The sequence below is a fragment of the Poromitra crassiceps genome (genome assembly GCF_964638095.1).
Source record: "Poromitra crassiceps genome assembly, chromosome: 11".
NCBI classification, from domain to species: Eukaryota; Metazoa; Chordata; class Actinopteri; order Beryciformes; family Melamphaidae; genus Poromitra; species Poromitra crassiceps.
This window is the reverse complement of record NC_139643.1, coordinates 20,603,270-20,617,798: the sequence shown is the minus strand read 5'-3', so window position 1 is coordinate 20,617,798 and position 14,529 is coordinate 20,603,270. Positions and strand designations below refer to the sequence as shown.

The 14,529-nt window shown below is 45.7% G+C and overlaps 1 protein-coding gene across 5 annotated transcripts in view; it reads left to right on the top strand.

The window, feature by feature from the left end:
• Positions 1–14,529, top strand: part of phactr4a (phosphatase and actin regulator 4a) — a 62,118-nt gene that overhangs the window by 12,224 nt on the left and 35,365 nt on the right. The window contains exon 1 of one of the 5 annotated variants that reach the window (XM_083646694.1): positions 1,815–1,936. The exons of 3 other annotated variants lie outside the window; for them this stretch is intronic. In XM_083646694.1, coding sequence (XP_083502820.1) covers positions 1,918–1,936 — 19 coding nt within the window. In that variant the 5' untranslated portion in view covers positions 1,815–1,917. Of the gene's footprint in view, positions 1–1,814; positions 1,937–5,919; positions 6,285–14,529 lie in introns of those variants that run through there. One more of the 5 variants, XM_083646693.1, reaches the window with a different exon arrangement.

Genomic DNA, 14,529 nt, shown 5'->3' with positions numbered 1-14,529 from the left:
CGGAGAATCGTTTTTTTGAACCCAGCCCTACTCTTCACTCTGTGAACACATGAAGCCAACGGGTAAACGTTTAACCTGCTAGCACTGGAGAGTCATGTCCTTACACTCACTCGTTTCTCACTTAAAACTCTCTCAGCAGACCTTGGTCCAATAGCACTTCTTGGTCAATCAAATCCTAAGAGTTGTCTTTCTTTCATATAAATAAATATTCAGTTTTACTACTCTGCAACGCTGATCTCTATAACACAATAGTGATCCAACCCATAGCCTATCCATTTCATGAAAGCTTTTACAGTTGCTGTTCTAGACACCTGGTGTCTGGTTCCTGCTCTTTCCTGGGAAAACTCTTTTGGCACACAGGAAGTGATGCGTTTTAGGTTTCCAGGTGGTCTGTAATAAATAGAAGAAGAAGTGGGTAGCTGGGCAGTGAATGCCACCATGGCTGAACAGAAGAAAAAAGAACAGAGCGCCACCTACAGAAAATCCAAGGGAAAACATGTGACAGTTCACATGACACACTGCTTGATTAACAAGTGATCTGGGGCAAGATGAGTGCAGAAAGACCACAGCAAGAGCTTAACACCAAAGACACAAACAAGTTGACATTGAGGTTGATCTGATGCTCAGCTTACCTGACACTGGCTGAATTGCCCTCATGCAGTTAAAACCATTTGCGTGTCTCTTCAAGCAGGTTAGACCAGGTCTGAAATAGGGGTGTGATACATCACCCATATCGTATCATGTATCGATGCAAAGTGAAAACAACTACCTATATATGTATATGGATATGTATATCTATATATATCTATATATATCTATATCTATATCTATATATATATCTATATATATATATATAGATATAGTAATCTTGAAGATACACCAAGGTGAGGGAGCATAGATGTGGATGGCTTATGTTCCTAATTGAAAGGTCATCAAGGGCTCTTTAAGTTAACTGATAGAAAATGCACTTAGAGTAAACATGAGAAATGTGGCACTTTATAGTGAACATTTATAGTGAACACAACAGTCTATCTATTTTTACAGGTTTGATTAAAAATAAGAATTGTTTTTCATAGAATTTTCTGGAAGAGCTCAGAAATAAAATTGTCAAATCATATTTGATTTGCTTTTTGTGAGTTGATATAAATGTAACTTGATTGTGTTAAATGGGGATATCGTCTCATGTCAATCGCAGGCCCCTGAATTGTATCAAATTGAAATGGTATCGTGGCGGCAGACTTTGTGATATCAGCAAATATTGTATCATTGTCCAAAGAACCACTATACTATAATATCGTATCGTATCTTATCGTATCGTATCGTGATGAAACTTGTGATCCCCAGCCCCACCCCTAGCCTGAAAGTGTGTTTACCTTCTGCTATGCAGCTCCTATGTCAGTGTGTTTATGGCTGCTGTAGTGAGACTGGCTTCACACGGGTCATAGTATCAGGAGGAGCGGAAGAGCTGAGTCAACACAGTGCTACTGCTGCATTCCAGACAACTCGGAGGGTGGGAATGTCCCCCGAGTTTACAAGTTGGAACGCCGACTTTGAGTGGCATTCCACTGTACTTTTTTTTCGAGTAGGAGCTCAGAGAATCCCAGCTGTCCGAGCTGTCTGGAATGCAGCACAAGTTATGGAGCTGGTCACTGAGGGGGTGGCCTCGTGTGACGCACTGTGCTGTTGACACAGCAGCTATCTGATTGGCCTCCGCCCAGAGGACACACCTGCAGGTGAGCAGACCTGCTGGTTCCACTCACTCGCATGTATCTCCTTTCACTACAACACCTGGGCTCACTGAAGACAGAGGACGTATCGGTTAGACTCACGTGGACCGCTGGAGCTTCCTCCTTCAGCTCTTTGGAACTGGATTAGTCCATTTTGTCGTTTGGTGACATCCGTGGGGAAATATCTGGAATGGCTGTACAATCTACGTGTGAGTACTGTACGCCTTAGACTGCAGCGATTAATAGATGAGTTGTCAACATTAATCACCAAACTAGTTTGATAATCAATCATCGGTTTGAGTCATTTTTTAAGAGAGGAAAAAAAGGCCCAAATTCTATGATTCCAGCTTCTTAAATGTGAATATGCGTCTCTTTACTCCTCTACGAGATTAAACTGAATATCCTTTCCACCATTTTCTGACATATATACACACCAAACAACTAATTGATTAATTGAGAAAATAATCAGATTGATCGACAATGAATGACAAGATGGTTGCAGCGCTAGTATGCCTACTTTCTCTCCGTTATCGGACGTTAATGCTGAAACTTTTGAAGATATAATTACTTTTGAATAGAGTCCATTTCTTTGACTGGTAAAATATCCATTGTTGATGCTCAGACTGAAGTAATTGTGTCAGATTGTGTTTGAGGCAGTGGTGAAAGGGAGTTGAATCCATAGCCTTGGTCTAGTGATGCTAGCATGTTACAGACCATGGCAGAACAACACATGATGCTAGCATGTTACAGACCATGGCAGAACAACACATGATGCTAGCATGTTACAGACCATGGCAGAACAACACATGATGCTAGCATGTTACAGACCATGGCAGAGCAACACATGATGCTAGCATGTTACAGACCATGGCAGAACAACACATGATGCTAGCATGTTACAGACCATGGGAGAACAACACATGATGCTAACATGTTACAGACCATGGCAGAACAACACATGATGCTAGCATGTTACAGACCATGGCAGAGCAACACATGATGCTAGCATGTTACAGACCATGGCAGAACAACACATGATGCTAGCATGTTACAGACCATGGCAGAACAACACATGATGCTAGCATGTTACAGACCATGGCAGAACAACACATGATGCTAGCATGTTACAGACCATGGCAGAGCAACACATGATGCTAGCATGTTACAGACACAATCTAGGGGGACAGAACCCATGGCTCGAGCAGCTTAGGGAAGCTTGATCTTGTCATCCTTGTCTGGCTCCGTGGTCAAGCTGAGTAAAAAATCAACTGGACTTCCTCCTGTGTTTCTGACACCAAGGCATGGCTGTGTTGAGTCACTGCGAGGCTATTTTCCCCCCCGCATTTCTATAACGATGTTGGATTCTATTATATTTGTGCTTGTATATCTTGGGAGTGTCATGATCACACGGTGAGATGGTATCTCTGAGTCATCAAGAAGGCTATTTTCATCCACATGATGGACGTTCATGTTGTTGAAATGGGCAGTGTCATCATGATTCATAATGACAGTCCTAATTATCTTCTCTGTACAGAGAGGTTGACCTCAAGCCCTGCATTCCACACATTCCTGCCTGGCATTTTCAGGGTTGCGCTCCCATGATGCTGTAGCCCCAATTGGACTCTAGAGGGAGCAACAGTGTTGTGTATATGTCAATGGTTGTGTAGTAGAGCTTACAGCCTTCCTCATCAAATATAAACATTTCTTTAGTGTCTCTATGGTGTTTTGAATGGGACAACACAACCGTTTTCCCCCCTCTGCTCACTAAAATCTGTGTTTTGGACAGCCACTATCTAAAGTGTATTTCCTGCCAGATGGACCGCTGAGTCCTTCTGCTATTCTATCTACCGGTACTATAGATAACAAAGTAAGAGAGAGGCGTCTGAATAGTTTTGGCAATGTGTGACCATGTTGGCCTTTTCTACTGTTTCAGGTCTTCCTTAAACAAACCTGACACAGAAGATGCACACGTTAGGCTTTTCTGTTCTCTAAAGAAACACACGTAGCAAAAGACGAGGCCTCACTAGTCTTGTCCAAAAAGCTTCATGCTATAATCAGGCAGTAAAGCCTTTCTGGAAATGGTCAAATCTAAACTACTTACTAAGATTAAAGTAAGAGCTAGTCCTGTTGCTCACTGTTTGGACCGGTGGTCCTGATGCTTTGTGTATGTTAGTGTTTTCTGCATGATGCTTTGAATCCTTCTCACTCCACTCTGCCTTAGGCCTCTGGGTATACTTTACAACATGATGCCAGTACCAATACCAGTACCCTTCAAGTGATATCCACTATCGATATCAATTGAGTAGTTCATTCGTTCAATATGTTTTCATAGCATCTTGGCAACTGCCAACTCTGTCACATATGCCACGCTCGACTTCACAGGCTGACTGACCAGCTGGGATGTCCACACAGCAGTCTGAGACACAGACTGGACTGACTGACCAGCTGGGATGTCCACACAGCAGTCTGAGACACAGACTGGACTGACTGACCAGCTGGGATGTCCACACAACAGTCTGAGACACAGACTGACTGACTGACTGGGATGTCCACACAGCAGTCTGAGACACAGACTGGACTGACTGACCAGCTGGGATGTCCACACAGCAGTCTGAGACACAGACTGACTGACTGACCAGCTGGGATGTCCACACAGCAGTCTGAGACACAGACTGGACTGACTGACCAGCTGGGATGTCCACACAGCAGTCTGAGACACAGACTGACTGACCGGCTGGGATGTCCACACAGCAGTCTGAGACACAGACTGACTGACCGGCTGGGATGTCCACACAGCAGTCTGAGACACAGACTGACTGACTGACCGGCTGGGTCGTCTCTGTGCTGCACAGCCTGGGCTTATCTGAGATGAAACATGCAGTGAAATGTTCTGTTCTTCATCACTTTGCTTGCTGACTGTTCATTCCAAGATGGAAGAAAGTGCGTACAGGAACACTGGCCTTATGTCTGCTCACTCAGTCGGGTGTTACGGGGGAAGGCACTGTGTTCTGAAAGTGTCTGCTTGTGTTTTGCATTCTTACTTAAAGTTCTTACAATTCTTGTTGGAATTATTTGCCTGAGTTTTTTTTCAAGAAATGATTAAATGTAGCCTGGTAAACCAGCCGGTCACGTGAACTCACATTTCATGACCGTCTGGCCTCGAGCCCTGGGAGGGCTTTTGCAGAAACTGCAAAGCCTACGAGCCAATCAGCGACCTGCCTCGTAGTTGACATCGTAAACCGGCCAATCGGGAAAATCGCTGGGAAACAAAACAGTAATGGCTGCCTCCACGCTTGTCCGCCTCGAGGAGTAACATCAACGTTCGTCGAGTTTAAACGGCCATAAAGTGCAGTTATTGCAGAAATACACTCAATAACAACAATTAAACAAGTACAGGAGTATCGCCGCGACAGCGCAGTTTCTCCGTGGAAAAGATGTTTTTGTCGTTCTCCCGAGTGGATTTGAATTTGACTGGATCTGATTGGCTGAAGGAGTTGTCTGTCAAGGCGAGTACACCCGCCCAACTCCCGCCCACTGCTAAACACGGCGTGGAAGCTTGAGGTCAGAACGAAAATGAAACATGAGTTCACGTGACCGTCTTGATTTACCAGGATAGATTAAATGTAATCTTACTTTGTAATTCTAAAAAGCAGGCTTAGGGTTAGTTAATTTGAAGGAATGCCAGTGTAACTACTGGTTTGTTGCTTTATACCTGCATGAAGGAGTTGAACAACAACAACAACAAGCTCCATGTTCATATGATCACACTTACTCATGCATGTAGGCTACAGCACATAGTTTATAGGGGCGAGTCCCTGGAGAGTTATTGGACACCTCGGCGATGTCACTTCCTCTTCCCTGGCAGTGAGCTCCACCTCGGCTCAGCTCACCTTCCACGTCTCGGGTTACCTGGCCTCCGCAGGCCCCTCCCCTCCCCTGGCCCCGGCCCTTTGGGGCACACGGGCAGTCGTGTTGTTGTTGTGTTGTGTGTCAGCCTGTGGAATGGTGCGAGACGGGGGCCCGAATCCCTCAAGGCTCGACGAGCGGAGCCGGCCAGCCCTCGGAGCTGGCCCGCCGCGAACTTTGCCCCTGAAAAAAAAATCTGCTCTCAGGAATGACAGGCATCTAAGACTGCAGCGCCGCACTGCTGCCTTATTGGCGTACCTTATTTATGAAGTCAGAGCTCCACGAAGGGAGGGACCTAACGACTGAGTGTGTTTGTGTTTTAGCAAGAGAGAGAGAGACCAAATCACACGGGCTGGAAGGGAGGAGGAGAGCGAGAATAGAGAGACTAGAGAGAGAGAGAGACTAAACGACACAAAGTGAAGCAGGCAAGACAAGTCTTGGGTTACAGGAGCTGTAAAGTGTGGTTGGAGAGGAGAGGAGAGGAGAGGAGAGGAGAGGAGCGCGCTGGTGGCTTTAGTTTTCCCTCCCCGGCGCGGGCCTCCGGAGAGGCAGCGGCCAGCGGGGACCGGAGCCGAAGCCGGAGCCGGAGCATGGGACAGAGTGGCAGCACTGAGACAGTGACCCAGCAACAAGCAGCCCAACACCACACCGGTGAGTCCCAGGCAGCAGCTGAACTAGCTGCACTGAAACTAGCTGTGAGGAGAAACACCTTGTTTTTGACGGGGGGGAAACGACCTGTCAGTTTCATGGAGGCTCTAGTGGCGGCAAGCGGACGTGGATATAATGAGACTGGAAGGAGGCAGGCGCAGGCACAGGCGCAGGTACAGGCAGGTGTACTGTAGAGGAATGCATGCAGGTGGAATGTAGTGATTGTGAAATATACACAGAACACAAAACCCTCCCCACCCCCCCCCCCCCCCCCCCCCCCGGTCTGCACTCCACTCTCCTCCATCTTATGGACGTCTTTATGGAGAACCGGATTTGGGGGTACCAAGGCACCAGCTGACACAGGTTCTCTCTCTCTCTCTCTCTCTCTCTCTCTCTCTCTCTCTCTCTCTCTCTCTCTCTCTCTCTCCCTCGTTCTCTCTCTCTCTCTCTCTCTCTCTCTCTCTCTCTCTCAGTGGATCTGTTTCTTGACTTGCACAACTTGACTTCTCACGTCATATCGTAGGCCGCCTCAGCTGTACAGTTCACCCCGAAGCCCCTGTGTGTCTCTCCGCTTAGACTAATAGACCTTAGACAGAGCAAACTTTCGAAACCTGTTCTCGCTCTGTCAAAAGGAGGAACCTCTCGCACGTTGTATTTACACAGCTAACATGTAGAATTCCACGTTTGTGGTTAGGATAGGAACACAGTCTGGCCAATGCAATCTGCGGTTGGTTTATTTGTCCCATGAAAAATCCTAAGTCACATGACACTGTCACTGTTTGCTGCATACTGTCGTGGACTTTGAGTTGTTGTACTTGGCATTGTTGTCTTCTGGACTTGGACTGCAGCTGTCCTGCCAGGGCTCCAAACTCGTTTTTTTCCAGGTAGCACTAGTGCTACCTACTGTTTCATTAGGTAGCACAAAAATAAATTAGGTAGCACCATATTTTTTTACCGTGTGACAATTAACACATAACCTTTTCATCAGGCCTCCTGGGGGCCTTTCCCTTGGAGAACCACACCTTAACATCCTGCCTGGCATCATAGTCCTCCAGTGCTGGACCCTCAACACTAATACGTAGAGATGCTCCGATCAGCTTTTTTGAGGCCGATCACCGATCACTGGAAGCAGTATCTGCCGATCCCGATATGGCCGATCACCGATCACCGCGTCAAATCCATCAATTCAAGCCTTCTATTTATTGTGTCGCATTATTCATATATTTAATTATTCTTAACAACATCGACATTGTATATTAAGTATTAAAATTAGGAGATGAGAAAGTATCATGAGTTGGCAACCGTTTTATTATTATTTATTACAGAGTAGACTGTATACTGTAACTTTCCTGTGGAAAAATAAATAGTCTTATAAAACAAAAAATATAATACTATGTACACAACATGTGCACCAACACAGCTTGGAACATGTCTGTGAAAGCTGCAGCGATAGCCTCCGCGGTGTGTGACCCAGAAAACTCTTGTGAGTGAAGTACAACTTTGTTCAGGTCGAACTTTTCATCAATAAACTGCGCAGTTAGGCTCAGCATGGACATAGGACAGACACTCGAACTCCAAATGTCAGTCGTGAAGCTGATTGACGTGGTGTTGTCTTTCATAAGGCTCTCGATGTGCTTGTAAACAATTTGGTATAATTCCGGCAGGCAAACGTCAGTTAAATATTTACGTCCTGGCAGCGTGTAACGTGGATCCAAGCAGGATATGAGGCGTTTGAACCCGAGGTCTTCCACAACAGACAGCGGCTGCTGATCAAGACATATGAATTCCATTAGCTTTGCATTTATTTCTTTTCGTTTCTTGCTGTCGTTGCTGACTGTTATTTCCATCAGTCTTTGTGTTGCTGACTTCGCCTCTGGTGAAATAAAGTCGTGGCGGTGGTTTCAATTGTTTTCAGAGTGAAAAAAGTCCGCTGCTCAGCAAGCTCCTGTAGTTAGTTGAGCTGCAGCGCTCCGCTAGGCCGCAGGGTGTTTGGTGAAGCCGCGGTCTTGCCTGGTGAGAGGCCGCGGGGTACAGGGCAGGCTTCACTCTGTTGCGCCTCTTCCCTCCGTGCGCAGCGCAGCGCATGTCTGAGTTTGACTAACTACAAAGTGATATCCATTCTCCTGGCGGATTGTCACATTCGCCCATGCGGTATCTCCTTTGAGCACACAATGCAAACGGCAACAAGTTGTAAAATTGCCAGACAGGCGACGCCATGTTAGCTGCTCTGCTGTTTGTTCTCGCCCAAGCTGCTTTCGCTATAGAGAGAGTGCAACTTCCAAACACTTTTTCGCCACTACCCGGTGTGTGTATTGTGAGTGAGTGACGTAACCGCTGTCTTGCAGCACAGAGGCACGCGCAGGCAGACGGGGAGCAGAGGGGACAGAAAGATGCGATCTGAAGCAGGCGATTGGTTGGGGGGGAAAAAAATATTATCCTCTCTCATTCTCCCAAGTCGCACGAGTGCGACCTGATTGCAAATTAACTCGCACATTTTGAAATTAGGTGGCACATGCGACCTAATAGGTCGCACTTTGGAGCCCTGTGTCCTGCTGCTGCTGGTCTAACAGACATAATATCTAACGTAGTTATTAAATTTGATGACATCATAGCTAGTGGAGTAAATAAATTTGATGCGCCAACATTTGCTTTTATATTTCTGTGCAGATGTTCAGTTCCAGTGTGTTGCCCTGTTGCCTGCTCTGCACATGTGACAGGAGTTGCTCTCCGTGACATGCTCTTTATGAGTGTATTTTCTGCCTGTGGTGCGTGTGCTCCTGCATGTAGTGCAGCAAGCAGCCTGTCATGTGATTGACATGAGCCATATGGACGAGCACCACCAGGCAACTGCTGAGTATTCCATAATGCGATTGGTCCTACCAGCGTTTCAGCCTTTTGCTCGTCCTTTTCGATTTTAAATGGCTGAACAATGCACAGTAACCCCTTAGGGCTGGATGATATGGTTGAAATCAAAAATCCTGATAATCACGAGGATTTTTCTTGATATCAATACGAGGGATCAGCCGAGCAGCATTTTGGTAAACAAACCGCGTCACTGGGTGGCAACGGCAATGAAACCCTATGGAGCCCAAGTGGCGCGAGGCTTGAGTGTCTGACTCTAGCCGGTTAACTCTGTTTACGTTTTAAAAACTGCGACAGTTCACACAACTTTAACACGACATGCATGTATTGTACATCAAACTCTTGAGCTACTTCTGCTCTCACTCAGAATGTCAAAATATAAGCGATGTGATGTATAGTTTTTGAGATATTAACGTTTGTTTGGCACAACTCATACTAGTTAACTGCCGCGGGGTTCCGCATTTCTGGGTGGCAAGTGACGTCACGCTGATTGGTCCTATATCACAATATGGTTCATCATGTATGCAAAATCTAGCTAAATAATCAAACCCCTTCGAAAACGAGATGGTTCATCTCAAGGTTCTTTCCCCCTAATGGGTAAACTTATATCATCAAACCCAATGCTAATGTTAGGTACGATGTCAAACAAAACAGAAATATTCCAAAAATATTCCTACCATACCTACATTTTCTCAGTTTCTTAAGTAACATTTCCATGTCATCATCACTTCAGAGAGCAGAAATGTGTGTCACGGTATTAAAATATCTTTATATAAATCTTTATATCATATAAATATCATCACAATATAATTTCACTGAAAGACGGCACATTGATGATAAGACAGTCTTGGGTTTTGGTTGAAGCAAAGCTTTGCTGTGAAGAGACTGTGTTTAAAGTCGAGGTGAACCGGAACGGAATGCACTAGCGTGAGCGTCGGAGACTGGAAACAAATTGAGAGGCGCACCATATACGTGTCGATGATTTGATTTGACAATTCTGTCAGCTGGCTTTGGCATTGGCCAATCATGGCGTGTTCCACCCCCAAATCGAGTGGGATTCAGCGTGTTGTCGTGCTACGCGAGTGGGATCCGCGGAGTACCAGGCAGCCACCTGTTTCGTGCGGAGCGAGCGGACAATCCGATGCATGGGCGCTGGCTGCCCGCCCGCCTGGAATCACCGACGGGCGACCCCTGACAACCACGCTATCAAGCGCGTGCCATTTACGCTATTTCTGTAAATACGATATTCCTGGAATGCGCGTTTTAACATTCTTAGAGATTATAGTTTTTGTTTTTTGTTCATTTTCTAACGATTGGCCAAGTTAGTAGTTAGTTTATGGGATAGGAATTCTGCCAGATGACAGGCACTAGGCGCCATTTTCTACTTCATTTGGAAGAGAAAATTATCCTGAAATGAAGATTTGATTGACAGCTGCATGTCGTGATATGATTGGTTGAAATGGGGTAGAAATTTGATAGTACTAGGTGATGTCAGCAAACTGTACATTACTGTTATCAATGAAATCTTGAAAAATGAACTTTTGATGTGAAAAAGTGTGAAAAACTAAAGAAATTAGATATTTGTGATTTCTTTCCCATACATTATTAAATAGGTGCACTGCATCCCCAGGTATTTGAACTAAAAGAAAAGAAAAGTCATTTTTGGGTTCAGCTCGACTTTAAATGTGGAGCTGCTGCTGCTTGTACCATCTCTCACTTCATCCTTCAGCCATCTCACATTTTCATGCTCTATTGTAAAGACAAGGTCACCATGTCACGCTACAAGGTCACCATGTCACGCTAAGCTGCTGTTCCATCCAAGCACGCACGCCGTCACATTCACTTCCCCTGTTCACAGCCGCGGGCCCACTCCTCCCAGTTTGAACACCCTGTGCTGTCTGGAATATGTGCCAGAAATAGCCGCCAGTGCCAGTGCACTTCACACAGGGGTCACGACCCCCTGCCCAGTGCACTTCACACAGGGGTCACGACCCCCTGCCCAGTGCACTTCACACAGGGGTCACGACCCCCTGCCCAGTGCACTTCACACAGGGGTCACGACCCCCTGCCCAGTGCACTTCACACAGGGGTCACGACCCCCTGCCCAGTGCACTTCACACAGGGGTCACGACCCCCTGCCCAGTGCACTTCACACAGGGGTCACGACCCCCTGCATGGCTGCATCTCACTATGGGATCTCACACTCAGACCCAACAACCGTGTTTACCACCTGGAGACCAATGGATTATGTGGAGGTCAAGGGGCACTGACAGCAGGGGCCAAGTGTAGCTGTAGAAATATAGTTTGGATATTGCTCACGTTAAGTTTGTTCATATGATGGAGTTTTATTCCGATCCATACATAAGATATACAAGACAGAATTTGGGATTGTTCCCCCATGTTACGTGAGATTTGCTTTCCGAGTTGTAACACTGGCTAGTAGTGACTACATTTATCCCTGACCTTGAGGTGATTGTAAATGGTAAATGGACTGTATTTATAGAGCGCTTTTCTACTTTATGGACTACTCAAAGCATTTTACAATGAATACCTCACATTCACCCATGCACACTCAGATTACACACATTCACCCATTCACCCTCAGATTACACACATTCACCCATTCACACTCAGATTACACACATTCACCCATTCACCCTCAGATTACACACATTCACCCATTCACACTCAGATTACTCACATTCACCCATTCACCCTCAGATTACACACATTCACCCATTCACCCTCAGATTACACACATTCACCCATTCACCCTCAGATTACACACATTCACCCATTCACACTCAGATTATACACATTCACACTCAGATTACACACATTCACCCATTCACCCTCAGATTACACACATTCACCCATTCACACTCAGATTATACACATTCACCCATTCACACTCAGATTATACACATTCACACTCAGATTACACACATTCACCCATTCACCCTCAGATTACACACATTCACCCATTCACCCTCAGATTACACACATTCACCCATTCACACTCAGATTATACACATTCACACTCAGATTACACACATTCACCCATTCACCCTCAGATTACACACATTCACCCATTCACACTCAGATTATACACATGCACACTCAGACTACACACATTCACCCATTCACCCTCAGATTACACACATTCACCCATTCACACTCAGATTATACACATTCACACTCAGATTACACACATTCACCCATTCACACTCAGATTACACACATTCACCCATTCACCCTCAGATTACACACATTCACCCATTCACACTCAGATTACACACATTCACACTCAGATTACAGACATTCACCCATTCACCCTCAGATTACACACATTCACCCATTCACACTCAGATTACACACATTCACCCATTCACCCTCAGATTACACACATTCACCCATTCAGCTTCAGCATTCAGCTTAGTCCCTCTCATGTTAGTGTTGACTCTCTGCTTTTGTGTAGTCTACACAACAGCAGAGAGTCAACACTAACATGAGAGGGACTAAGCTTCCTCTACACAACAGCAGAGAGTCAACACTAACATGAGAGGGACTAAGCTTCCTCTACACAACAGCAGAGAGTCAACACTAACATGAGAGGGACTAAGCTGCCTCTACACAACAGCAGAGAGTCAACACTAACATGAGAGGGACTAAGCTGCCTCTACACAACAGCAGAGAGTCAACACTAACATGAGAGGGACTAAGCTTCCTCTACACAACAGCAGAGAGTCAACACTAACATGAGAGGGACTAAGCTTCCTCTACACAACAGCAGAGAGTCAACACTAACATGAGAGGGACTAAGCTGCCTCTACACAACAGCAGAGAGTCAACACTAACAGGAGAGGGACTAAGCTGCCTCTACACAACAGCAGAGAGTCAACACTAACATGAGAGGGACTAACCTGCCTCTACACAACAGCAGAGAGTTAACACTAACATGAGAGGGACTAAGCTGCCTCTACACAACAGCAGAGAGTCAACACTAACATGAGAGGGACTAAGCTGCCTCTACACAACAGCAGAGAGTCAACACTAACATGAGAGAGACTAAGCTGCCTCTACACAACAGCAGAGAGTCAACACTAACATGAGAGGGACTAAGCTGCCTCTACACAACAGCAGAGAGTCAACACTAACATGAGAGGGACTAAGCTGCCTCTACACAACAGCAGAGAGTCAACACTAACATGAGAGGGACTAAGCTTCCTCTACACAACAGCAGAGAGTCAACACTAACATGAGAGGGACTAAGCTTCCTCTACACAACAGCAGAGAGTCAACACTAACATGAGAGGGACTAAGCTGCCTCTACACAACAGCAGAGAGTCAACACTAACATGAGAGAGACTAAGCTTCCTCTACACAACAGCAGAGAGTCAACACTAACATGAGAGGGACTAAGCTTCCTCTACACAACAGCAGAGAGTCAACACTAACATGAGAGGGACTAAGCTTCCTCTACACAACAGCAGAGAGTCAACACTAACATGAGAGAGACTAAGCTTCCTCTACACAACAGCAGAGAGTCAACACTAACATGAGAGGGACTAAGCTTCCTCTACACAACAGCAGAGAGTCAACACTAACATGAGAGAGACTAAGCTTCCTCTACACAACAGCAGAGAGTCAACACTAACATGAGAGAGACTAAGCTTCCTCTACACAACAGCAGAGAGTCAACACTAACATGAGAGGGACTAAGCTTCCTCTACACAACAGCAGAGAGTCAACACTAACATGAGAGGGACTAAGCTTCCTCTACACAACAGCAGAGAGAGTCAACACTAACATGAGAGAGACTAAGCTTCCTCTACACAACAGCAGAGAGTCAACACTAACATGAGAGAGACTAAGCTTCCTCTACACAACAGCAGAGAGTCAACACTAACATGAGAGAGACTAAGCTGCCTCTACACAACAGCAGAGAGTCAACACTAACATGAGAGAGACTAAGCTTCCTCTACACAACAGCAGAGAGTCAACACTAACATGAGAGGGACTAAGCTTCCTCTACACAACAGCAGAGAGTCAACACTAACATGAGAGGGACTAAGCTTCATCTACACAACAGCAGAGAGTCAACACTAACATGAGAGGGACTAAGCTGCCTCTACACAACAGCAGAGAGTCAACACTAACATGAGAGGGACTAAGCTTCCTCTACACAACAGCAGAGAGTCAACACTAACATGAGAGGGACTAAGCTTCCTCTACACAACAGCAGAGAGTCAACACTAACATGAGAGGGACTAAGCTTCCTCTACACAACAGCAGAGAGTCAACACTAACATGAGAGAGACTAAGCTTCCTCTACACAACAGCAGAGAGTCAACACTAACATGAGAGGGACTAAGCTGCCTCTGCA